Here is a 26,707-nt window from a genome sequence, read left to right as displayed (position 1 = left end):
CTGTCATCAGTGTAGCTGGTTTCTGATTGGAGGAACTGAGTGTGTTATTTCATGCCCGTTGTTACAATTGCCCCTGGTGTCCCCTACTCAATTTCTATCTGTCCTCAATGTTTGTGCAGGTAATTTTTCCCTGCACATTTAGAGCAAAGTGATGGGGAGAACAGGTCTACACTTCTGTCTACTTCTGGCAAATTAATGCCACAACACGCTGCAGGTCTAATAGATTAAATATTAATAGGTGAAATCTGACTCATGGCTTCATGTTGTGGCTTTTGCCGACACACTGCAGATGTTCGCAGTCACATTTCGGCGCTCGCAGCTCATCAGAGCTCAGCGGAAAGGTGGGATCTTCCACAGTAAGTAGTTTCGCAGCTTTTTTGGCGCATCACGTGTGCCTGACTGTGAACGCGGCGCTCAGTATCCACCCTGTCGCCTCCACTGAAACGCATTGTTCCGCGCTGCCGAGGATCCTGTACAGCATGAGGAGCAGGTGACTCGGTGAGAAGAGGGTCCTTTTCCACTGAAACGGCGGGATTCTTCACGCTGGTGTCTCAGAAATAAGAAGTTAGAGGCGTCGCGAAGGAAAGGCTCCGAGTTGGGTGAGTGCCATGATGGTCTTTGTAGTGATCCTCAGAAAAATCGTGCGGATGTTGTTTCCTGCACATTTTGTTTGTTTTATCAAGCCTAGAATTTAGTGAAGTTGCAACTATTTGATTGGAGATTGATCTGAATCTCCTAATGACAACCCTGCATCAAAGAAACACTTAACATGTGCAAACAGCTGTCAGTACAAACAGCAGAGGGGTTTACAGAATCCAGAGGAAGCTCATCCTATTTCATATGCGTTGATTAATGTGGCTTTCGCCAGCAATTCAACGGTGATCACGTGATTATTGCTACGTTTGATTACAGGAGGAGAATAAAAGTCCACTGATATTACTTAAAAAAAATCTCTTTGAACTCAGAGCAAGTTTATACTCTGATTCTTTGTGTATTAAACATCAAAGTTTGTCTGACTTTTATCTTTTTATCTTTTTTCAGTGGGTTTCAAACCGTTTGCGCCCCTAAAATATAAGTGCAAAGGTCATTCACTGAAGCTGCTGAACACTTGTGGATTACAGTCTAGAGCAGTGATCCCCAAAGTGTGGATAGCGGCCCACTGTGGGCCCTGAAGGCCCTGCAGGTGGGCCTTTAGAGGTCATGAAAAATAAATAAATAAAACAGTTAAAATTGTATACATTTTTGAAATTGCCATAATTACCTAAAATTCTTCTTATTTTTAACTCATACTGTACTTAACTATTCCTATCTTATTCGTACTTTTTATTTTCAATTTGTAAGTGATTCTTATTTGCAAGCAATATTGTCATTCTTGTATTTAACTCTTTAACCATTTAAGTTAATCTCTTTAAAGTTTTTATCTTCTTGTCCGACTGTGCTGCATCACTGAGTCAAATGTATCCTTTGTACATTTGGCAAATAAAGCGATTCTGATTATGATCAATAGTTTTATTTTACTGTTGATTCTCCACTGATGGACAGACATTGTGCACCAAACTAAAGCTTACATTCCTTGCACATTCCTATGAATAGTGTGGTGTGTTTATTGGGACATCTGCACTTTTTAAATTAACTGGTGGCTTTTTTTTTTCACTGGCATGGGCATTTTTGTATTAGATTTTTATATATATATATATAATTTCATTTGACATGTACAATGTCATTTTGATTATTTGTTATAAAGTAGTTTGAGTTATTCAGTTGTGTCACTTAGTAGTTTTAGTTAAAACGCAGTTTCTCTTAAGGGAAAAATGAAGATTCAGTTATTATCTACTCACTGTCATGCTGACTGAAGGTTGGATTTAGTTTTCAGTCCAAATTACAATTTGAGTGAATGGTGACCACATTTCAAATGTTAAAAAAAAACAACTGGAAAAAAACATAAAATGCCTCCATGCTGCTCATCTGGTGAAATCCAAGTGTCCTAAAGCCCCGGCAGGCCAACTTGACTTGAGAGACTTGAGATTTACACCATATTTTTAGCCTAAATCTTCACTGTAGACTCTTCCTTTGGAGCCGTGCACACACCAGACTTGGATTGTGTCGGACGAGCAGTATGGAGGCATTTTATGTTTGTGGGCTTAATTTTTTTTTTTTTTTGAAAACTGGTCACCATTTATTTAAATTATTTTGGAGATTCTGCAAAGCTGTTTTCCTGTGAAACTAAAAAACCAAACCTGACCTTCAATCGGCATGAAGGTGAGCAGATAATAGATAAGTGTGCAAAGCTCTGCTTTTAAAGTAGCTTCCCCAACACTGCAGTTTATCAACCACACACTTGAAGGTATTGACCACCGGTGCATCATGTAGTGAACCACACACTGACTCGAGACGGGTGCCTTTATCATTTCTCTCACGTTGATCCTTTAAGTTTTGAACATCATGATCAGAAGAGGGATTTGGATCCCCGAAAAATCCCTTATATTTGTGAAGTACTTCAGTCACCGTCAGGAAACTCCCTCCCTCCCTCCTGTGTGGACCTGAATGTGCAGTCTTGTCTGAATCCCGTACCGCCTCTGGAGAGAAGCCAGTATAATTGTGCATGTGCTGTATAGGGAATGTTGCCCATTAAGAGCCTGTCTCGGAGCAAACTCCTCAGTCAGACACGAGCTTCAAAACGAACCGATGAAAGTGGGATGATGTGAAATACTTGTGTGATGCAATTTAACATACTGTTAAAAGTAAAGTCATCGTCTTATCATTATGTGACGATAAGTTGGGATGAATGACTCTGCTTTACATGTGCGTCCCTAATTGGTCAGCCAGTTTTATCAAAAAAAACCCAAAAACCTAAGAGCGTCTTTCATGCATAAAAGAGAAACACTGAGGCCCTTATTGTTTATAGTCTCATGGTGCCAAAATTTAGTTCTGCACTGAATGTCTATAAAGGTTAGATGAGCATGAAAGGCCTTATGTCATCAGCTGCAGCTACATTTCTTCTTGCAGAGTTCAAAGCTGTGTGTGCGTGTGTGTGTGTGTGTGTGTGTGTGGTTTGGTGCGTGGAGGAGGAGGGATCCATAGGGAGCTGTCATGTCACTGAATAAGCAGTCTGGCTTTTAAACAGCATCACAGCTCTGCTCTTTGCATTACTCTGCTCTCTGATTCTATATCCATCTCTGTCTCTCATCATGTCAGGATTCACAGGCAACCAGACTGAACAGACTTTGTGCAAATATCAGTTCGGCTGTTGAAACAACTCCTCTTTCTTTATTGCACTTCTTTACATTCCAATTCCAGTTATGTAGTAATGAGTGAATTCTTACACACCTTTGTTTTTCTTCAGCCACTTATCATCGAGTCTTATAGTATCATTTCTTTTAATGTGAACCTTCACCATTTCTAAAGAGCTCTTACTAAACTCACTGCCGTCTCTAATAGATGAAAGAATATTTTATAAAAATGACCCATCTGTTCAGAATGATATGATGCCTCTGGTATTTTGTTTGTATTTTTCTAGATGAAACGGCGTGAAAATATTGGCTCATACAAAGGAAAATCGATTTGAAACAATTAATCGATTTTTTTTAGCCCAGCCCTGTTGCAATGTGCTGAACATGTTCAAAAAGCACTGACGCACACAGTGAAATCATTTCACCATCTTTTATATTGCAACTGAAATGAATGAAATGGCGTGGTGTTTCTGATAACGTAAATCAGACCCACGTTGCTGCGTCTGAGAGACTGTCGCAGACTTTGCGTGATGCAGGACAGTGTTTACTGTTTTTCAAAGCGTGATAATTCAAATTCAAATTTAAAACAACAACAGGGAATTTTATCACAGTTTATTGTGAAACTGATTATTGTTTCATCCCTATTGTCGACCTAATTTTAGATTAGTTCATTAAATTTATTTATATCAAAATGCATTAATCCCAAGAAGAGAAAAGATGCTTTGTACCAGATTTAATTTACAAGCTAATTTCCATCTGTAGTCCTTCATCAATTGAAGTGAAGCGAAAAGTTCTTGTCGCTTCTCGCACTTGTTGACGGTGATGAAGAGATCATGATTTTACTGTATGTTAAATATACTGCATGTGCATTTGAACCAGTTTACATCTTGTACTTGTACTTTCTCGATTATTTTTGTGTTTGGAAATTGTATTCTCTTATCTCTTGTAGTTTTTTTGAACATGTCTTCTTGTGAACTTGTAGCGAGCGTAAACACTAAGTCAGTGTTAGGTGGGTTTCTTTTATAAGCCTTGGGGTTTTTTTCATCCCACCTTTGCATTTTTATGTTAAATATGTCCTTTCTTTCATTTTATTTTATTATATGCACAAATAAATAACATACAGTTTTTCAAATCTATTTTTACTGCCGTCATGTTTTCTCTGCACTCCACCTCTGAACACAGTTTCCTGTTTTGTTTTTCTTCCTTCACGCTGTGTTTCATATCAAGTCAACATCAGTTCATCTCCAGTGAGAAAAAACCCTTTACTGTATTTACTGAGCTACCATCGGCTTGTTACTGCATACTGTAACTGACCTATATGTTAACTTTGGTGTGAGTCATACATGTCCTTTACCATCTCGTCAGATGTTTAAGAAAATGGCTAACAGCTAGCTTTTAGCAAAACATGTAAAATGCATGGATATATTAAAATGATAATGTGTGCAAAGATGGTGCCCATTCAGTCCAGTGAGAAGTCCTCGCCTGGCGCATTCATACGAGTACTTTGCTTAAGCTTTAGACCACACCCACTTTTGGGTTTGGGGATCCCGTAGACAACAATGCAGTTTTAAGTGTTTCTAAATTACAATTTTGGTACGTTTGTATGAATTCATGTTGACTAAAACAAACCATTGTTTTATAGAAGGTTAATCAGTGAGCCAACTCAGTGAATATTGAATTATGTGTTTTAAGGCTTAATGTTGTCTGTAAATCACAGAACCTGTCAGTAGTCAGCTGCTGATCTGAAGCCAGGCAGAGCTTTAGTCAGAGACGACAGTTTCTACACATGCAATGCACATAAAAGTGTCAAAAGCTCCATAGTGCGCTTAAAAAATCCACTTATCTGTCAGATCAAAACCCTTGCAGAGCTTTTTCAGAAAACCTTGAATATCACATGACTAGATTTCTCCTCTTTTGACGTGTGCTTCTGACCAACACCTAGTATTTATTTATCATGTGCGGATATGCATGCTTTTGTGAACTTGTGTGCATATATGCCTTTGTTTGAGTTGGTAGAAGACTCCTTGATTATCCCTCTGTACAGTGTTTTAAGCTGGGCTGTACACATCTTGACGTTTGTTGCAAATGCTTCTTTAACCTTACTTTAGTCTAAGGAACACGCTGTTCCTGACGAACCTGTCGTGACGTGCTGTCTTAGTACAACAAAATCAGTTTGACAGATTTCTAAGTCTAAACTCCTTCCAGCAGGTGTGTGCGTGAGGACGACCGTATTAAACCATCTGAAGAGAAACCACAGCTCAGGCGAGGTGCAGTAGGAGGCTGCCATGAAGAAGATGGACGACACGGCCGCAGGCAGCTGGACCGTAGACAACAATCCTACCTCCTCCGCAGCGAAGAGCTCTTGGCACCCCAATCTGAAGGTACTGTACTTTGTGTGTGTGGGGGGGGGGGGATAAAAGCTCCATAAGTACAGCAACAGGTCAACGGGGACAGCGGTATTTATCAGAGAAGAGTTTCATCCTGAGGGCTCTAAGGTCTGTCATTTTCAAAGTCACCTGACTGGTTTAGAGGGGAATCACAAATCTCTCCCCAGTGACTGAGATCACATGTATGTAAGAAGGAGACACAGAGTGCATGCGTGGGTGAATGCACCCTTTTTGTGTGTGAGTTTCATGTACTGTATGTGGATCACGGCAGGATTAGCTTAGATTTCTAACCTGGTATGAATCGCTGGAAGTGTGATGCAGACTCGCAGGGCAGAGAGAGAGCGCCGAGGATGAGCGTGAGAAAGGGAGGTGTTGACACGAAGCTTTCTTTGATCATGAAGCCTAATGTTACTCTACATTTCTGTAGTTTACACTGCAGACTGGAGACTCTGTTACAATGACAAAAAGTAAGAACTGTGTTATATACGCTTGTCTCCTTCATGTATTTTCATTGTACTGCTGTTCAGTCTGCTCGCTCTCTATAGAAGCCCATAACCACCAGTGTGATGAAAAAAACATATGATCCTTAGAATAATGAATTAGTATCTCAAAATACTGTATTATTTAATTAGAAAGTTTTGCATTATTTTGAGATACTAAGCCAGTATAAAGCGAACATGATGTAGTATGACATCATCATATAGACTGACCTCTGAATAACTTGCAGTGCTAGTTATTAAGGGCATAATATGGCCCGTATTTATCATTATTTTGCTGTACTTGGGACACTTAACCAACCCAAAATGTTGGTATTTGATGTCCTAGAAATGAGGACAACTATTAACTCTTCCTGGTGCATTTTTAAGAACCACTTCCACAAATCCTGCTGCTTCTACTTTAAAGTTAAATTAATTATTTTCATGGACTTAAAGTCACTGTTTTATTTGACAACGCCAAAGACCGAGCGGCCTTGCCCCTGAGGTGATGATTGTAGGTCTGATGAGGATAATCTAAAATCTTTGGCTGTAGGAAACTCTGCCTTACCATCATTTCTCAGGGCATTTAAGCATATAGGTTTTTTACAGATGAATAGCTGAATAAATCCGCTTTAAGTGTATGTGTATGTATCTCCATGAATGTAAGTTATGAGCTGAGCGTGCTGCGTGTTTCTCGTAGGCCCAGCTGGTGACCATGAAAGGTGTTGAGTGCAGCAGCCCTCGGTGCCCTTTGGACCGCGGCATTAAGTCGTTGTGAAAAATTCCTTAGACAAAGTTTGTGCTTCAGTGAAATAGGTCAGTACGGAGAGTCTGTACCTCTTTATTGGATTAGGAAGCACTTTGGACAATAATGAAAAAGCTGCTTAGTGGAATACTTTGACAACTGCAAGCAACAATAACAAGGAATTCCAGTCATGCTGCCTTTCTGTCCATGTGCGTTTCCTTCTGTGTGTGGTAATCCTACAATGCACTTCTCAGTGTGCTGCTTTTGATACAACATTCACTTGTTGATCTAGAGAAAGGGTTTCTGTCTGCTTGAAGCCCACGCGTGTCGCTGATATGCAGCGTTCTGCATGTTTGTTTAGCCCACATCAGGATTGTTCTATACATACTTTACATATATTCTGCTTCATATGGAAATACTGTGAGATAAAGGTTCTGACTTGTATTTTTGATTCTGTTTAAAAAAAACTTTCATCTCTCTGTTTCTATTTCCAATGCTTTGCCTCTGATTTATATATGAATGAACTGTATTATACTTTTATTAAAAGACAATTAGACAGAATAAGAAATGTTGCAGAACTTTATATTTCAGAACATAAGAGGTAAAATATCCTTCAAATCAGTGGAATTCACAAGGTAATACTATATTATATTGAAACCTTAATTTAATATATTAGTTCCTAATTAAATTATGGAAAACCACATTAGGAAACCTAGAATCAAGTTCCGTGTCGAACAAAGTTACAAATTGGCTCACAGTCAGAACAAATTTAGGGCAAACCAGATTTAAAAACAGACAGCAGACAAGTCATCAAGAAATCTTTTTACCTGGAGGTAATTTTCACTTGCCCCTACAATTTTATTTATTTTATTATTTTTTTTTAACGGTTAACAAATAACAGACTCAAGTTCATTGTAATGTTCAGCCTGTGGTTGCAAAATCTATAAAATATCAGAAAATACTGAAAAATATCCATCCCAGTTTGTCAAGGCCCAAGGTGATGTCTTAAAATGTCTTCTCTGTCTAAAACCCAAAAATATTCAGTTTAATGTGATAATTAACAATGAGAACATCTGGAAATCTCCATATTTGAGGGGCTGAAAACAGCATTGTCTGCCCTTTTGCATGACAATTTACTTAAACAATTTAAATACTTTAATAGTATAATACTCTTATTGTTGAGCCCTGGCTATAGCAGAGTGTTGTTCATAGTAACAATGAAGCAAGAAGGATATAAAACATTATATGTTTAGGAAGAGATGTTCCTCAAACACAAAAGTGGAGAAGGTTCCTTGAAATTATTTGGCAAAATGCTGACACTAAGATGCTTGTATAAGGTTTCCAGTTTGTTAATGTTGTCATTTGAGAACCATCGTGCCTCAGGATTCCTGCAGGAGCTTTATGTCCACTTATATTCTGTGGTATGAATGGTAATTATGCACTTGACATTAAAGCAAAGCCTGCACTTGTACAGTATTGAGAGATGTATAAATCAGCTGCAGACCCAGATAGTTGCTATAATACGTTTAAGCTCCACTGATGAACTTGGGGGTGTGATAAAGTGCCTTCTCGGGTGTCCTTCCAGTGGAGAAAATGTGAGGCACCTCCAGGGTTCCCTTTCTGCAGAAAAAGCACATTGCAGTGCCATGCAGGCTGCCCCACAGGCTAGAAAATGAGTTGGCCTCTATGCAACTCTAAATGAATAAATAGTTAATTGCTCCCTGTTTGTTGTTGGAGGTTTTCTTAAAATCTGAGTCAAATAATGAAACATAACTGTATCATAACTTTCTGTTTGCTGGCGCCCCACTGCATGCAGCTGGAGCTCTTTTTATTTTTTACCTCCGCCCCTCAGACAGCCTGAGTCTGACACTGATTAGTTCCTCACAGACTTGAGCATCTTTTCTTCCTCTTCCTCTGTGAAACCATGTTGAGGGAGACCACTGCCGGAGACAAAGTGAGACTTGAGCAAGAGTGAGAGAAAATGTTCATTCATTAGCCGTAGCCGCTTATCCTTGACGGGTCGTGGTGCAGCTGGAGCCTATCCCAGCTGGCATTAGGCGAGAGGCAGGGTTCACCATGGACAAGTCGCCAGCTCCAGACATAGAGACAATTAAGCACTCGCACTCAAACCTACAGGCAGTTAAACCTACTAACCTGCATGTCTTTGGACTGTCGGAGGAAGCCAGAGACATGGGTAAAACATGTTCATGACTTAAGTCAATGCTGTGGAAAATTCTTTACACACTTGTGTTCTGTTTTGGCGAGCGTTGGGTCAAAAGCAAATGGTGTTACAGTTCACATAACCTGGTGTTTGGGTGCAGCGCCCACACTAACGCTGCTGCAAGATTTTTAGTGGGATTTCCTTCAGCAGACTGGTTTGGAGCCACTATAACAGACCGCTGAGCCCGGCTCAGGCTGTCAAGTTCATTGTTGTTTATAATCTGCTTCTGATTGAGCTGGTGCATGCCAATTTGTTTGTGCTTACAATTGCACATAATATCTGTTTTCAGCGTTATGTGATTGATGCCAAAGTATTAGCACATTTGCACCTTTTAAAGTCCACCTCCAGTCATGTTTTAAACAATATAAAATGCTCTACAAGTAAATGTTCAATTGATTGTGATTTATGTTTTTTTTTCTTGTTAAAATTACTTACATATAACTCTATACCTTGCCTTCATTTAGTATGAATATGCAAATAGTCCCCACCCTCTGCACAAACCCCACCCCTACTCCTGCACCTGGCTTCTCTATTGTGCTATCTACTGAGAAAAGTAACTAGTTACTTTACATGACCAAAAATAAAACCGCTTTGGTTGGTTATATTGGTAATATTGGTAATCTGACAGTGAACTGGGCAGAGGCATATTATATAAAACATATATCATATAGCTGAAGGTGTATCATGTTTCAACATGCAACTAATGAACCACTTAACTTCTCAGAACACATGCCCACATACAAACTATAAAAGTGCACAGGCTTTTCAAATTACAGAGTCTAACCCAGTGAGTGTTCTCTGTAATTTACTCTTTTATAACACAGGAGATGTTTTTTTCAAAAATGTCAGATAATCAGCTCGTCTTCCAAGAGTCTCTCTACAGTCACACTAGTCTGGATGTTGTTGGAGTATTGACTCGAAGAATGAAAGAAAAGAAATCTCAGAACCCGACTGCTGGAGATGCTCATTTCAGTGTCCTGGGAGACGGTCGTCTTGTCTGTTTCAGATACGAATAAGACACCCAACAATATTGTCACAAAAGTCATATGTGGATTCATGGTTGTCTTCCAGTGCATGTGTGTGTCCGTCAGGGGCACGTGTGTCTCCTCTGAGCTCGGGCTATTTTCATCCCCGCGAGTGCAGGCTGTGGTTACCACTCACCTGTTTCCAATTACACCTCATGTCAGTCGCTGTGTCAGCTCACAGTGCGGTGGATGTGTCTGTGTCCTGGTGGGATTGGCTTCTCTATCAAACTTGCCTTGCCTTGCTTTGCCTCTAATCCTCCCTTTGTTACTGGCTGTCAGTGTCCACAGGTGGCTTAGCAAGAAGAGGAGGGGGCTCAATACACTCTCTAAACCAAACTTTAACAGCACATCGCTCAGAGAAACGCGCATATAAAGTCACAAGCTAGTGCTTAGTTATATGCACTTTTTCTTCATTCATTTTACTAAATTTTTGTGGTTCATTTTCTATCCAGCTTTTTTAATGTTTCCTTTCCCCTGTGGCTTCTTCAGTTCATGATTTCTAATTGACTTCAAGTTGTAGAAATGAAAGTTTGAACTACAATTTGAGATTGTACCAAACTACCTCTTATACTAACTCTAGTGATATTAATAATATGATAAAAAAAAAGAATAACCATACACAGTATAATCTTAATAATAAAATTGTTTGTATCTCAGCACCACTTTGTTTGACACGTTTGTCTGCCTTCTCTTTCTGTCTCTCTGTAGATGTTCCTTGCAGCTTTGTCCTTTGCCTACTTTGCCAAGGCTTTATCTGGCAGCTACATGAAGAGCACAATCACACAACTAGAGAGGCGATTTGATATCCCCAGTTATCTGATCGGCATCATAGACGGGAGCTTTGAAATCGGTGAGTTTCTCTGTTCTGTTTTGCTCCGTGCGTCTCTCTGTTTACTGGCTCCTCATGCGCACGTTTTGAAGCATTTAGATGCTAATGCAGGTAAGCCAAGAATACGTCCTCAGCGTGACATTGAGCTCGACACTATAGCATGTTCTGTATGTATCTCCTTTGAGCACTGAATAGTCGTTGGTTGCGTACTTAACTGACCCTTAATGAGTGAAAAATCCTTTGAAGCTACAGCATGAAAGCTTGGAATAGAGGGATTTTGTAAAGGTTGCACCACAGACTGAGGACACTGACTGAATAGTATGTATTGCTGCATGTGTATGCCACAGATAAATATGAATATTTATGAACATTCACACTGACTTTGATCAAAACATACACAGTTCTCTAGTAGGGCTGTTGATACAGTAAATTATACACAGGAGGTGGAGACATGAGACACATCTGTGTGTTACATTTAGTGAAAACACAGTTGCACTGACCGAGATACTGTGTGTGATATGCAAACGCATAAGCAAATGTTATAGAACCAAAATTTAAAATGTTCTGACCAGTGTTATGATGGATTACAAATCAGTGTTGTGCATGAATGTGTTAAAAGATCGCCGATCATTGCACGTGCTCATGTTTTTGGTGAACGGATCAGTTTGCAAACAGCGAACATGAACATGAACATAGTCGTCATTCACACCTGAGAGTTAATGACATTCATGCCGTCAGTTGTGTGATGCAGACTCGCAGCAGAGAGAGGAGATGGACAGAAGTGTCAATGTGATGTAAAAACGTTCTTTGATCATGCAGCATGAAGTGTATGACCTGGGCTACACTGCAGACTGGAGTCTCTGTCACAGTGAGAAACCGACTGACACGCTAGTCTCCTCTATCATGCCTCCGTCTTCATCTCCTTGCAGTTCTCATTTATTATAGTCACTCATTTTGAACTTGGAATTCCCAGCTGGAAACGTCAGCAACGTATTTGGTTTTCAAGCCGTCTGCAGTAGAGTACAATATTCTCAAATTATTGTAAATTGGTGTTAATAGATACTAGTTATCATGGCCAATCAAACAAAAAACATGAATATCGTGCACCATTTACAATGACATCATTATACAGACTCCAGTCTCCTTGAAAGGTAGGGTTTCTATTTCAAATTAAAATTGTAAAAATAAGAGAGGAAATGAACCTGAGCTTGTTCAGACCTTGGGACTTTGAAGTTAGTCACAAATAAAGAATGATTTATGAATTCAATTCCTATTTACATGATCTATAGTGCATTATCTAAAGCCTAGATTCTCAATCTGTGGTGCATGTACAACTGGTGGTGCGTATGCAACCATGTTGAAAACGGAACGACAATGAACAGAGTACCAGTGGAAGTAGCTGCTTAAAAGATGCCAGTGAAGCTTCGACTAAACCTTCTAGCACCAAACGGCGCAAAAGGTTGTAAGGTGGTACTTGGAAAACTCAAAACTTTCTGAGGTGGTACACTGTGTAAAAAGTTTGAGAAAAACCTGTCTAAAGTGTTTGGTGCACAGGCATTTAGGGCATGTCCGACTCCACTTTGTGCAAAGTAAGCTGCAAGGTGCAAAGAAGTTGTGTTTAGTCTTTTAATTAATAATAGGAACAAATACATTTGATGATAAAGTTGTGGACTGCCTTCTCATACATCCACAGTATATGTGTGGTATGTCTGTCTGAATAAAGGCTAAATAAAGACTAGTTCTCTCTGTGTGCATTTGGCTGTCAGCTTAATTAGAACAATACAGTAATCTACACCTCACAGACATTGCCCTGCCTGGTGTTTTTCCCATATGCAAAGATGGATCAGAATCAGGTTTTGCAGGATACCATACTAACTGAAATTCTCTCAGCAGGAGGTTTCATATTTAATGCATCCGACTCATTTCCATCTCCTCTTCTGATCACGTCAACCCTGCAGGGAATTTGTTGGTGATTGCCTTTGTGAGCTACTTTGGTGCCAAACTCCACCGACCCAAGATCATAGCGATCGGATGTATATTGATGTCTTTTGGGACCTTCTTGATCGCCATGCCTCATTTCATCATCGGCCGGTAGGAAAAGTGTCATGTCAGCGTGCATCGCACTTCATAAATCCTCCTTGTTTATTTACTTGTTTTCGGTCTTCAAGCACCGTAAACACAGTATAGTGACATTACTTCTATAATGCGTGTATTTGTGCTTCACATTGTGAGTATCTAACGATACCTGATACTTTCTCCCTTCCCTTGTTTAACAGTCACATTGGTATTTTGTACGCAGCTATAAGATCGAAACATCAGTTAGACCTTCAGTGAATTCAACCAATAACCTCTCTCCATGTCCAGAAAGCTCACCTGAGTCCACCAGGGCAGGTGACAGACCCTCGATACTGCCCTCTAGAGGTAAGACTGAGGAATACTTAATGTGCTTTGTCAAAAAAATAAAACACTCATCGTCAATAAGAATATTAAGTATGTAGTAATATAGAATCTACAAAGATAAATGTACATGGAATACGTTCAATGCGGTTTTTGTGATTTTCTCGTCCCATTTTTCTTGTTTCATTTTAACCTGCAGGCTGTGAGCGAGAGTCCAGTGCGTCGATGTGGATTTACGTGTTTCTGGGAAACGTCCTGCGTGGGATTGGAGAGACTCCAGTTCAGCCTTTGGGAATCTCCTACATCGACGATTACGCACAATCCGAGAACGCTGCCCTCTACATCGGTAACGCGCCTCACTCACAGTCTACGCTAGTATCTTTGCACATTACCAAGACAACGGCTACTTCATTTTCAGTCTAAGTTAGCAAGTGGATTTTCTTTAAGTTAGTATAGTTGAATAAAAGGTTTCGTAAATCCAGATAACCGAGCGAGAATTGTTTTTGCATGTTTTATTCAGACTTCAGTACTTATTACAGAGATATTATCTGTTGTTCTAAATATCATAAATTACAGAGAAACAGTTGATGTTTGCACGTTCGTAACTCGTTAGTCTCTGGTTGGGAAGACTTTGCTTTCTCTGTCTTTTCTTTGACATCTTAAATAATATCATTGTGCTAGGTGTATGCTCAAAAAGTTGCTTGAAAAAAGTACAATATAAACAAAATAAACTGACTACATGGTTATCTTACAGGCTTTTGCTAAAAGGAAAATAAACTTTCAGTGAATTGTCTGTGTGATCTAATGTGGGCTCTCACCAAACGTTTCATATTGTGCACCTGCAACGTGGAACAACATGCAGAACAATTTAAAACTTTCCTCATTTTCATCCACAGGGCAATTTAAATCTTTAACTGTATCCCATTTTACTTCTAGGTGTTCCTGTTTTACTGTTTTTTTACATTTTGAATTGTGGTTTTATTGCTTTTTAGTTCTTGTTGCCACTTTTATGTAAGTTTCTTTGTTTTTTTCTGTCAAAGTGCTTTCATTTTTTATTAATTTACTCAGCTACATTGTAAATGAGGTCTCTACCTCAACGTATTTCTGAGTTAAAATAAAGGTTGAATGACTGCATGAATAAATAGGATGTTATGGCTGTATGTTAGTCAGTATTGACTGTGGTGAAATGAACCTTTGTTTGTTGTTTATTCTAGGATGTGTCCAAACCATATCAGTTATCGGTCCTGTCTTTGGGTACCTGCTGGGGTCGCTGTGTGCAAAGATCTACGTCGATGTTGGTTATGTGGACATGGGTGAGTTAACTGTTATCTGAGACCGGAGAATTATGACTGATTGGAAATAACAGTGTTGGATAACTCTTATTATGACACATTACAAGTATATGTATGATGCACTACAGACATGGACATCATAGAAAGTGTCATGTGCAGATGATCACTTGTTCACACTGCAGAAACACGCTCACACTCCTCTGTGGAGAGCTGGATTTAGATGTCGGTTGTTGTACATGAGTGTTAAAGGTGCGTAAGAAGTAACACACCTGCCGGGAGGAAATGAATTAGCAAGGGTTAAATCCTCTGACACAGTATAATCTGACTGGGAAGAAAACACTTTGAAGCTGTTGTAAATGTTTCTGTGTAACAAGTCAGGAGACATCTTCCCAGGTTATGACATGTTGGCTTTGAACTTCTATCACAGCCCTAAATAATTTTAAGTATATGTAAAGCAGCTGACACGAAAACTGACTCTGTGTATACAAAGCTTTAGAAATAAATTCACCTTGCTTTGCTGCAGAAATTACAAAGAAAAATATGATTAAAATGTAACTATAGTAAATAAGAAACAAATAAAGCAATATATATATATGCATATTGTGCTCTTTTAACACAGAGATGGTGACTATCACCCCTGGTGACGCCCGCTGGGTGGGGGCCTGGTGGCTGGGCTACCTAATCGCTGGTACCATCACTCTCATGTCTGCTGTTCCTTTCTGGTTCCTGCCTAAATCGCTGCCCGTGCCTGTGGACAAACACGACAGCAGCTGCACTCTGGAGCAAACCAGGTTCATCAAAGATTCCCCGACCATGGAGCACAAGTTCAGACCTGAAGAGCCGGCTAATTTACATCAGATGGCCAAAGGTCAGACTGCACTCGCACCAAGTTGTATATTATGTTGAATATTGAGTACTGGCAGCGTAATCTGTATGCAGTACGTTGAATCTTTGTGTCATGACAACCTTAAGTCTCTTTATTACATTCCTCACCAGTCTGCTCTAGACATGGGCTTTTGCATTTTTGCAAAAGGTTACACTAATTACACTTATCAAAGAAAAAGCTCTGCAACATGTATCCAAATGTAAATCCAGCGTGCGATCAGTGTGGGCAGCCACCAGCTTCAGCAGCCCATATGTTGCCACTGCCTGAGAATTACAGCATATTAGCAAGCCTTTCTCACATGTTTTCAGATATCAGCAGTCTTTTTAGTTAGACGATCTGATCTTGTGCTAATCAGGTTTCAGTATAACATCATGACATTTGTAACCCCTCTAGCATGCAGAATGATATTAACCTGGAAGCAGCCGCTCTGCCCTTATGAAACATGTTATGTAGCGCCTCCATCAAGAAAAAATTAAATTCTCATTGACAAGGTGTGAAGACAAATTCTTCAGGATCTGGCAACCCAGGATCTGACACCTAAATAACAGTGTTCCAACTAACTAAACTGGGTGTAGTGGTATTCAGAGAAGCACATTTGTGCTCTTTGACATCCATTTAAATCTTCCTCTTCCTTTCACTTCTACTCTATTATTTAGTTTCTTTTGTTTTATTTTCTCAGTGAAGATAGTCTTAATACATTTTCATGTTGTCTATCTTTGAACTGAAGTTGTAATATATTAAAATCAATTTGCAATGCTACTTTTTTCCCTGCTAGTGTATGATAACTCCCTTTGCTTTTTATTTTTATCTAAATTTTCAAAAAAGAGAACTTTATTTTACTTGTTATAAAAGCAACATTAATGTGTAAATAATGAAAAGGTTAAAGGGATAGTTCACCCAAAAATGTAAATTCAGTGATTATCTGCTCACCCTCATGCTGATTGACACACACACACACACACACACACACACACACAGTTCAGACGGTGTGCATGTGTACATAAATGTGTCTAACATAACAAAATAAACCCGACCTTCAGTTGGCATGAGGGTTAGTAAATACTGTAATGACTGAATTTTCATTTTTGGGTAAACTATCCCTTTAAGAGAAACCATCCATATGTGTTGAAAGAGACAAAGACTGCATCTTAAGTGTCATTCATAAACGTTTCTGTCCAGAGTTTCTACCCACACTGAAGAGTCTCCTTGGAAACCCCGTGTACATCATCTACTTGTGTGTGACCATCATTCAGTTCAACTCACTCATCGGGATGGTCACCTACAAACCCAAATACATCGAGCAGCACTACGGCCAGTCGGCATCAAAAGCCAACTTCCTCATGGGTAAGCGGAGTATTTTGATAATTCATAATTCATCACCTTGTTTGGGATGATTTTTCTTGTCTTTGTAGATGAGACTAAACCTGTGTCGCCTCACTGAAAGGAAGGCATTTAAGGATGCAAAGTGATGTGAGCTGGACGGTCATCATAAGTGTTTCATGAGCCGGCTTTTGATGAATTTTTTATGCTCCAACTCCCACATCCCTCTTAAGTAAATGCTGCAGCTTCCAAATGACAAACAGGTTTACTGCGATCAATGCACATACAGAAATGACAAACATTGATTTTAGAAAATGCACAGATTGCACCAGTTATTAGGTCAAATGACGGATGAGGGAATTGGAGACGGTGTATTAGCAATGAGCGTAACTAAAGGGTGCTGGATGGATGAGAAATGTATTCCATATCCTCTCAGCCATCAGAAGTCATTAGCATCTTTCACGACATGACTTCAGTTCACTTTACATGAAATATGAAAGAGACACTTCTGACTTTTATCCCTTTTGGGAAGCGGTGTTGCTGCCTATTGTTTCCCGATCCTCTGTCGCTTTAAGAATTTGTTGTATTCTTCGGTTCGACCAGGCATGATCAACATCCCGGCTGTGGCCCTGGGGATGTTCTCTGGAGGGGTCATCATGAAGAAGTACAAGCTGGGTATCATGGGAGCAGCTAAATTTGCCTTCGGTACCTCCCTGCTGGGCTACTTCCTGTCGCTCTTTTTCTTAGCCATGGGCTGTGAGAACTCCAAGGTGGCCGGCATCACGGTGTCATATACTGGGTATGTGAATTCCCTCGCGTCTCGGTGGAATGAGTAATATTCGGAGGACGGAGCTAGGTTTAGAAAATCCTACAGTTAATCATTACAGCTAAGGCACTTCCCAGGTTTCCTTTTGTGTTGCTTTTCTTTGTCTCCATGTTCATATCCCATGCACAGTAATGGTTGTGGCGTCTCATTTGATCAATTTTTCACACGAGCTGTCAATAATACATGCATTTTCTTCATGTTGTCACACACAGAGTGGAAGGCTTGTCTCATCAGGAGCCGTCTCTCTTCTCTGACTGTAATTCGGGCTGCCTGTGCTCGAGGAGGGAGTGGGATCCGGTGTGTGGAGAGAACGGGATCACCTACGTGTCCCCGTGCTTGGCTGGATGCGCCTCGTCCACCGGCTCTGGCAGAAATACGGTCGGACACACACACACACACACACACACACACACACACACCACTGACCTCATGATACACTCATTTCCACTGCAGGAACCTTTGGAGGAACTTGGTAGGTTTCCATCACAGTGACCAGGGTCTAAATTAAGTCACTCAAAATTATTTAGAAAAACAGTTATTGCTTTTTCATACATCAGCGGTCTAATTTGCCTAATCCTCATGGATTTTTAGACTACAGTTGAAACACAAACGACATTGTGCTGAAGGAAAATTTTAGTTCCTTGAAAAGAAGTTGCACCGGCTAAATGTTGAATGTACTTTGGGTTGATTTCTCAGTATATCAGCTGAGTAACAAACACAGCTTTATATTTGGGAGCGTGATTTGATTATCATATCATGCGTTTCAGTTGCATTTGCATGACCATAAAGCGCTGCGGGGATAATGAACTCCGGTTCTGTCCACAAAAAGCCGCTTGGATTTTTCCGGTGCGGAAAATAATCTCTGTGGGAAACATTTTGGTCGTCAAGATAATCTTCACAAATTAACACCACATTTATGGTTTTTGAAGCTAATATAATAAGACTGGAAGCTGCTTGTGCTGATTTTAAATCTACGAATACACACCTTAAAGTAATCCGGTATAAATGGTTCATGTGGACATAAAGTGTGTCAGGAGTGCCCCTGCACTCTATACCAGCTGACTAACAAACAGCATATTTAGGCTTAATTACTGTGTTTTAGTCATATCATGAAATATAGCTGTATTTGCAAGAGTATTTACCTACAGGACTGGTGTGTCCTGCTGTGCCGCAGCTCACCTATCATTAACACGCGCGTTGTTTTCATATTTGTTAGGTGTTCGACAACTGCAGGTGCGTAGCGCTGGCTGATACCCAACCAGGCAACCTGACGGCCACGCTGGGCCAGTGTCCACGCAGAGACAGCTGTGACAAAATCTTCCCGTACTTCCTGGCCCTGTCCGTCCTCAGCTCCTTCATCATCTCTCTTGGGGGAACGCCTGGCTTCGTGCTGCTCGTCAGGTCCGTTGACAAAACAGCAGACGACAGACACACGAAGCCTGTTGCTGAGGCAATACATCGTCTCGTCATGTCATGCTTGTGCAAATTTGATCGCTGCGACATAATACAGATATTCCATAAATAACTAAAACTGTCCAAAATTAGTGATTTTATTTTATTTTTGTACCTTAAAGTACCTTAATGTTCATTTGTTGCTTTTTGTTACATTCTCCAGTACAAAAACTTTAAATAATTGTCCGTCTTTCAGCATTGCCAGGTTTAAAAGTTGAGTCTCCTTTAAGGTCTCAGTCTTTTTTTTTTTTTTTCTATAGGTGCATTAAGCCAGAGCTGAAATCCCTTGCTCTTGGAATCCACACGCTGGCCACTCGCACACTCGGTGAGAACCATCTTTGGTATTCTGTACGTTACTGGTTGCTTAGTGTGAATGTCAGGTCTCCTCAGAAAAAATCTCCTCAGAGCTGACATTCAGCATGCTGCATGATGGAGTGAGCAGAAATGATGTGTGTGTGTGGAAACGAATCATTGCTTGAATCTTAGCAATAAATATTTATAAAAATTTAACAGATCCTATGTGAACGTTTTAGGCACCTGTTTTCCATTTAATAGCATTATTCTAATCATTATAATTCTAAATACAGCATTTATATTGTGTTACATTTTGAGAAAGTTCAAACGATGGATATCTCATCTTGAAGCAATCCTTTATTTGCCTTTTGTCGGAGGTAATAAGTTATTTTAAATTGCACAACAGCTGGAATACCTGCCCCGATATACTTTGGAGCCATAATCGACACAACATGCCTCAAATGGGGATACAAGACGTGTGGAGGAAGAGGAGCCTGCAGAATATATAACACCTCAGCTTACAGGTAATTGGATGTATAGGGCTTTGTATGCCATATCCCCAAGAATGACTTTGAAACTCATTTATCTGCTCCACATGTGTCAAACTCAAGGCCTGTATCACATTTAATGTGGCTCATGAGAGCTTGCAGAGAATATATATGAAACAGTGTCCATAAACTACATGTCCCAGATTGAATCCAGATTTTGTTATTCGTTCACTGAAGGCGTCTGGACACTAGATGTCAGTATACGCAGGATAATGTCTCAATATCAAAAAGCCATTTCCAGCAGTGACACTCTGACAAGCTGCATCAAAAATGTTGCATCATTTTTAAGTAAATATATATTTTTGATTTGCTTGCTTGTAGGCTACACAAACTTTTATTTTGATTTTATTACTCATACTATTTTGTGTAATTTCTTTTTTATTATCTTGGACTCTCCTTGCCATTATTTATTGTAAAGTTATTAGTAACTAAAACCAATAATAATCAAATGCAGAAGCAGTTGTGTAATATGATAACAAGTATGAACATTTATATAGTTTCACTTTTACAACCGGCACTTTGAGGGCAGCCATAGCATAGAAGGGACATTAAGTCTTTCAGCTAAGATTAAGTGCAGGAGAGGCAAAAGCAATAATATTGTTCTTTTTGGGAGTGAAACGGGTAAATTATTCAGGGACACAGCCAGGACAGGTCTGTCGAGGGGTTTTGAGAATATATGATAGGAAGAGGACCAGACTTTGCCTGAACTTTTAAAGGGAAATGTTCAAAATCCACAGGTGTATTTTGATTGTAACCTTGACTTGCAACCTGACTTGAATTGTGACTTTTCCTCATGGACTTGTGGCTTGACTTTCCCAGTTTATCAGAATGTCTTTCCTCTTCTTCCCAGGATCGTGTACCTGGGTCTGACATTGGGCTTGAGGACAGTCTCCTTCCTCCTTTGTATTTCAGGCTTCGCTCTACTCAAAAGACACATTAAGCGGGAGGAGAAGTTTGCTCTGAGTAACGGGAGCACGGAGTTGGAGTCGCTGAGGAAAGAGGAGAGCAGCTCCATTCACTGTGAGCAGTTTATACTGTCCTCAGACTGCAATCCTGACAGAGAGACTCGCTTGTGAGCCTCAGCACTAACTCTTCAGCTCCGTGGAGCTCCTCACATGTATAGAGGAACACACATACACACTGTGGACACTTTTCATAGCACACAGAGTATATATTTGTACAGGATTTGTGTAGACGTACCTGGAACAAGAGTCATTTTAAAAACACAAAATGCTGGAATGTATAAATTTGTGTTTGTGTTTTTCATGAATGGAAGACTTTTTGTAGGAAAAAAGAATGTAACTGTGCTGTATTTTCTATGTTGGTCTTCATTTTTATGATTAAACTTGATAAAAATGGATTTTTGGATTCAACATATGTTTAAGGTGCCTGAATGAGATGGTTAAACGCCACCATGTCAGTCTTGTATTCATGGTTTTGCTTTCAGCTCAGCAGAGGTACGAACATTAAACAGATCTGCAGACTGTTTCTGTTGCACACCTGGTGGATCAGGAGTGAATATGGCCGCACCGAGGCAAACGCTGAGTTTCGAATTGCATACGTTTTGTTTTTGCTCTTAGTATGTGCTGCACTACTCCTGAGAATATGCATATTGTTGCATGCAGTATGTATAAAATTGGGACATACTACTTCATAATATTGTACTCTCTTGCTCATACATAAGTTGAAGCCTGAACTTTAAACAAACAAAATGCAGGACATGTTGGTATTTTTGACATACTATGTACTGAGACACACTGAATCTTTTTCAGGCATACTAAAAAAGGGTGTATCCATTGAATGCCAAGTATGAATCTTAAATTACATAATTATTAATATTACAAATGTGAATTAAACTTTTTGACACTAGAATAATAAAGTCGAGCTTTTTTTAGAGAGGAGCAGCAGCCCTCTGAAAGGAGACTAACAGTCCAGGTCTAACAAAACATTCCTTCAAAAAGATTTCATTACGCTTTGTGGCTTTGACAATCAAACTGCCTCTCAGTCTTATTGTACTGCAGCGAGCTGACGCTGCTGAACTGAATGAACTGTTAAACTCAAACTTGTTAGTTATCATGGATGAGCAGCCGGAGAGCAGCTCAGAGTCATGTAAAGTTTTAACATCCACAGCTCGGCGATGCTGCTAATGAGGACCGTGTGGTCGACAGCTCCAGAACAGATGCATAAGTGGACCTTGAGCTGTGATTGTTTTTGTCAGTCTGTCAATCTCTGCTATGATTTTAATCCATTCGGGGGTTTGCAGCACTGACTTTTCACTGATGATTGGACTTATACAGAGCTGTATGCACCACATGACCTCACAATACAAAACTGTAAAGTTTGCCATTCATTTACCATTTTCTGTCTGAGAGAAATGTTAGTTTTATGATAACTGTCACCATTTGATCATTTGCGGTATCTAGTGTATTTTGGCTTCGATAATGAGGCTTATTATGAAACCTGCCACATCTACCTGACGTGCTCTGTGCCTCATTATGAAGCTCACCGCATTTTCTTTTCAACTTGTGATCCTGTTTCGTGTCGCGGTTGCAGCAGCGACTTTTCAGTGACTCCATGATTGTTCTCAGCGTGACGGTGACAGACAGGCTGTTGAGGGTTTTGGCTTGTTTATTTTTCATGCTCATGTCTCCAACCAAACAACAAATTACAAAATGTCAAGAACAGCCGGACAAACTCAAAATCAGTTTATCAAGTTATATGTATTTATGTTAAAAGGTATATCTGTTAAAAACAAACAATGAAATCACTTTTGTATGAATGAAAAGGTTTATAATAAATCAAAAAATAATGACATGCTTGTGTGACAAGAATACATGACCACCATAAAAATGCAATAACTTAATATACAGTATGTATGCATTCTTCATTATATGTTTACAGGATAGAACTATTGTGTCTGGTCCATGCAACTCTGAGTAAACCAGTGCACAGTCTCTACAGTGACATATCTGGGACACTGTTAGATATTAATCATTATTCAATTTTAGCATTAGCAATAAGCATGAACCCCTGAGACAAAATTTCAGTTCATTTGAACACTTTTAATACTTACATAACACGCAAAAAACATATTTTATGTTCACGATGAAGACCTTCCTAAGAAGCTTGACGTGCTAAATCCTTTAATTGATTAAAAACTATGTTTCAATTTAAACTTGAAAGGAAAAAGAAAGCTGTAAAAGATCATACCAACGTGGCCTCTGGTGGCCTAAAGCACGGAGCACACAGTTGTAATGTAATGAGAAGAAACAGTATTCATGGAACAAACAACACGTGAAAAAATGTGACTGTATTCCTGTGGTTACTGATCCTTTTTGTCTGCAGCGCTCTGGAGATTCTGTGGATCAAGTAGAGGATTAAAAACACAATCACTCCAGTATTAGTACTGTTAATATATAGGAAGTGAGTTGGTATTTTCATGCACATTTAAAGTACATCTGTGTGTGTGTTTCACCTGGAGGTGATGGTGCTCCGTCAATAGTCTGTCGTACTCCTGTGCCAGACCTTTGGCCTGCCTCCTCATGGCCTCCACTTCTGCATTAGACTTGCGCACAGCTACACACACAAATGGCACCATATCTATAAATTTCTCTATATAAATTCCCCTTAAAATTAGCTTCCTCCCAGCAGCATGCAAGCTGTGGTCCATGCTATGCTAAGTTGAGTGAACCTTTTATTATAACGCAGTTCTTTAATTTAAAACTGCAATTATGGAGTATGAACAAAGTGACATTTACTCACCCTCCTCAGCAGTTTTCACTTGATTTGCCAGCTTCTCAACCTCCAACTTCAGTTGCTGATTTTTTGCTAACATGGATTTTTCCTCGTCCAGGAGAGCCTGAGCACAAACACCCCTTAATTACCAACAGCAGTTTACAGAACATGGAGGAAATACAAATAACAGACACAAACACAAAAGCCTTTGTATTGCATTTGTTACAAACATTGTGAAAACACAAAGTGATGTTCTTTGCTGACTCCTAAAACTATCACTACAACTACTACAACAATCCTTGAACCTGCACTGTCTTTGGAGAAAGAACTTGTAAAGTTTTTAAAGTTTCTTTTATTTGAAACTTTTTATGCTGCTGTCTTGACCAGCACTCCCTAAATGAGATCCTGACATCTCAGTAGGAATATTCCTGGTGAAATAAAATAAAAGATGAAATACAGTAGATGCTACAAGCTGAGGAAGAAAAGAAGATGAACCATCTTTAAGACAAAAGATTAAGTTTTAGTTCTGTCTTCAGGCCTACCTGTTTTAGCATCAGGTTGTCCTCCTGGTGCTGCTTGGCTGTTTTCACAGCACTGTCCATCTGTGCCTGAAGACCTGCACTGTCCTCCAAGGTGACAGCAACCTGGTTTAGCAAGGTGACAACCCGACGCATGATGCTATGATGAATTCACAGGACAGGACAAGATGAGACAAGACAGGTCCTCAGAGAGTGTATTGGAAAGTGGACAGTTGGATAAGGTCCCAAAACACATGATTCTGTAATTCTGAGTAAATGTGGAGAGAAATGACACTAACAGCCAGAGGAAGAGAGAGAAACCAGAGATGTAGAGGTTCCTCTGGGATCTGAACAGCTTCATGTGGACGTGGTCGTACACATTCGGGTTCACCTTTGCGTCCTGCATGGGCGCAGGACTCGAGTACTTCTGCACCTCACGGACTGCATCTAAGAGAGGACAGGGGGACAGAAATGTGACTGATGCTGATGCTGACAACATGCTGTCAGTCTGCTCAGTATTAATTAACATCTGTCACTCACAGCAGATTGCTTACCGACGAAAAGAACAATAAGGACCATGATCATGGTGAAGAAGCATTTGTTCCAGTAAGGAGACAACCAGCTCCATATTCTCAAGTTGAAAACTGAACGCCATCTACAAATTAGATGAAGAGGACACTGTGAGTGTGATACAGTAGATCTACTCAGAAAGGACATGCATACACTCTGCTGGTGATTTGTGTGAACTTCCCCTGTCAGTTTTTTTTTTATTTAAAATCAAACTTCTGTGCAGTAAATCTTCTTTGATTGATTCAGAAAATGAGCCACTGATCATTAGTTGGTGCACAAATATTTTTTTGTAATATCTTTTTGTTTGGAAATGTTGATAAGCACAAACTATAGTGAACATGCACTTAAACTAATGTTTAAATATGAAGGGTACCACATTTAGCCTGCATGCATCAGGTTGATAAATATTTAATGGAATAAATGTTCGTAATAAGCATATACCCAAAATCTGGAGTGACATGAGGAGAAACAGATCACCCAAACTATTCCTTATTCTAAAAAACTAATGCCGATAAAGGTAGAAATAGTGGAATCACTGGTGTAGAACATACAATGACACAAATACAAGAAATAAAGAATAATTAGATAAAGAAATGCATTTCTATGCGGTTGTAAAATTAAACTACAAATACTGGGATCTGCATTAATAAATATCCTAAACTGGAAAAGACTGGTATCAGGCATAGTTTTAAGTTCAGAGAGTAAGTAAGTAAAATAAGTAAATTACAAATATCACGTGGTGCTTCACATCAATATAAAATACAAACAAATACAAAATACCAAACACAGACCATGAAAAAGACAATAAAAACATTAAATACAATGGAGCAGCAATTCAGACAGGCACAGACAAAAGCATGTGTGAATAAAAACATGTTTGACCACTTTATCAAGACATCACAGGAGTCTATTTTAACCATATCGATCGCCGTACCTCTTTGCTGATATGAAGGGAATACACAAGATGAGGTTGACTGCTATCTCTGCATAGAGGAAGAAAGCCACAGCCGTCCACTGGAGAGTCATTGTGACTGTGTGTGTTTCCTGAGGAGGTTCACAGGTTGAATCAGCTGTGTAGTTTGAATAAGTGGCAGTGAATATGCAAAAATACTCCTAGATTTTTATTTATTTTTTGTCTGCTAAACTATATGCAGGATATACTACTTTACTCTGCTTTACTTTTATTCTGCACAGTGATTTTTGAGCACACATGACTCTGTAGGCCTACATACAACATGCGATCTGCAGCAGGCATTCAGCCCGTTATCTATTTTTAGGCTTTTACCTCTCAGTCTATTCTTACTGTTTAAGCTTTAGTATCACTGGCTGGTGGTCTCACTCTGTTTAAGAGCAGGAGGTGGTCCTGATAAAGCGATAAATGGAGTTGTTGGCTTACCAGACAAAGTTGAACGATCAGAAGAGTGGGAAAGTCCAGACACACACCCACCCACCCACACACACACTCACAACAGCTGCTGGTGAGCATCTGAGGAGCTGCAGCCCGAAATAAAACTCTGCCAGTCAATTGACATCACTGGTCAGCCCCTTTGGATTTGTTAAAGATCACAACCTGACTGACCAAACTGAGCTAAAAGATTTATTTTCAGTTTGCTGAATGACTGCAATATTTGGGCCTTTTTTTCTCTTTGGGATGTGTTCTTTTTTTTCATTGGTTTGTGTGTGTGTGAGTGTGTTTGCTCCTCTCACATTTCATGACACGGTACAAAAATAGTCACGAGGAGGAGCACTTGAGTCTCTTCTTTTTAAAATAATAATTCACCCTTGTTATTTTGTATGTAAAAATGTAATTTATCCCAAAATTTCTCAAATAAAGAGGCAGATTAATACTTTCACTAATTTTTTAGATATGCTGACTTTTCTGACTGAGCTTTTTCTGCACAAAAGAAACCAACGAAAAGTCCACAAGAGGGTGCTGTTATCTAACAATATAATTTA

At 39.6% G+C, this 26,707-nt stretch overlaps 2 protein-coding genes across 3 annotated transcripts; one reads left to right on the top strand and one right to left on the bottom strand.

The window, feature by feature from the left end:
• The first annotated feature begins 164 nt into the window (after positions 1-164).
• Positions 165-21,301, top strand: LOC146316903 (solute carrier organic anion transporter family member 1C1-like). Of its 2 annotated transcripts, none has more exons than XM_084734533.1 (15): positions 165-599; positions 5,439-5,611; positions 10,793-10,934; positions 12,872-13,004; positions 13,213-13,334; positions 13,510-13,656; positions 14,525-14,623; positions 15,222-15,470; positions 16,668-16,832; positions 17,412-17,607; positions 17,847-18,012; positions 18,851-19,035; positions 19,347-19,411; positions 19,787-19,904; positions 20,779-21,301. In XM_084734533.1, exons 2-15 carry the CDS (start codon positions 5,516-5,518, stop codon positions 21,002-21,004), a joined length of 2,109 nt encoding a protein of 702 aa, XP_084590659.1. In that variant the 5' UTR covers positions 165-599; positions 5,439-5,515; the 3' UTR covers positions 21,005-21,301. The 2 variants fall into 2 exon arrangements, with proteins under 2 accessions (XP_084590659.1, XP_084590660.1); XM_084734534.1 differs by having other exon boundaries at positions 5,436-5,611.
• A 1,237-nt stretch (positions 21,302-22,538) lies between these two features.
• On the bottom strand, positions 22,539-26,392 carry LOC146316902 (B-cell receptor-associated protein 29-like). Its single transcript, XM_084734114.1, has 8 exons — positions 26,148-26,392; positions 25,686-25,795; positions 24,736-24,836; positions 24,481-24,628; positions 24,206-24,341; positions 23,691-23,787; positions 23,404-23,504; positions 22,539-23,286 (listed from the first exon to the last, which is right to left on the bottom strand). Exons 1-8 carry the CDS (start codon positions 26,235-26,237, stop codon positions 23,251-23,253), a joined length of 819 nt encoding a protein of 272 aa, XP_084590240.1. The 5' UTR covers positions 26,238-26,392; the 3' UTR covers positions 22,539-23,250.
• Positions 26,393-26,707: the final 315 nt, after the last annotated feature.

The sequence above is a fragment of the Lutjanus erythropterus genome, chromosome 13 (assembly GCF_056507025.1).
Source record: "Lutjanus erythropterus isolate fLutEry1 chromosome 13, fLutEry1.hap2, whole genome shotgun sequence".
NCBI lineage: Eukaryota > Metazoa > Chordata > Actinopteri > Lutjaniformes > Lutjanidae > Lutjanus > Lutjanus erythropterus.
Note: the sequence above shows the minus strand (reverse complement) of the source record. Positions and strands in the feature narration are given on the sequence as shown.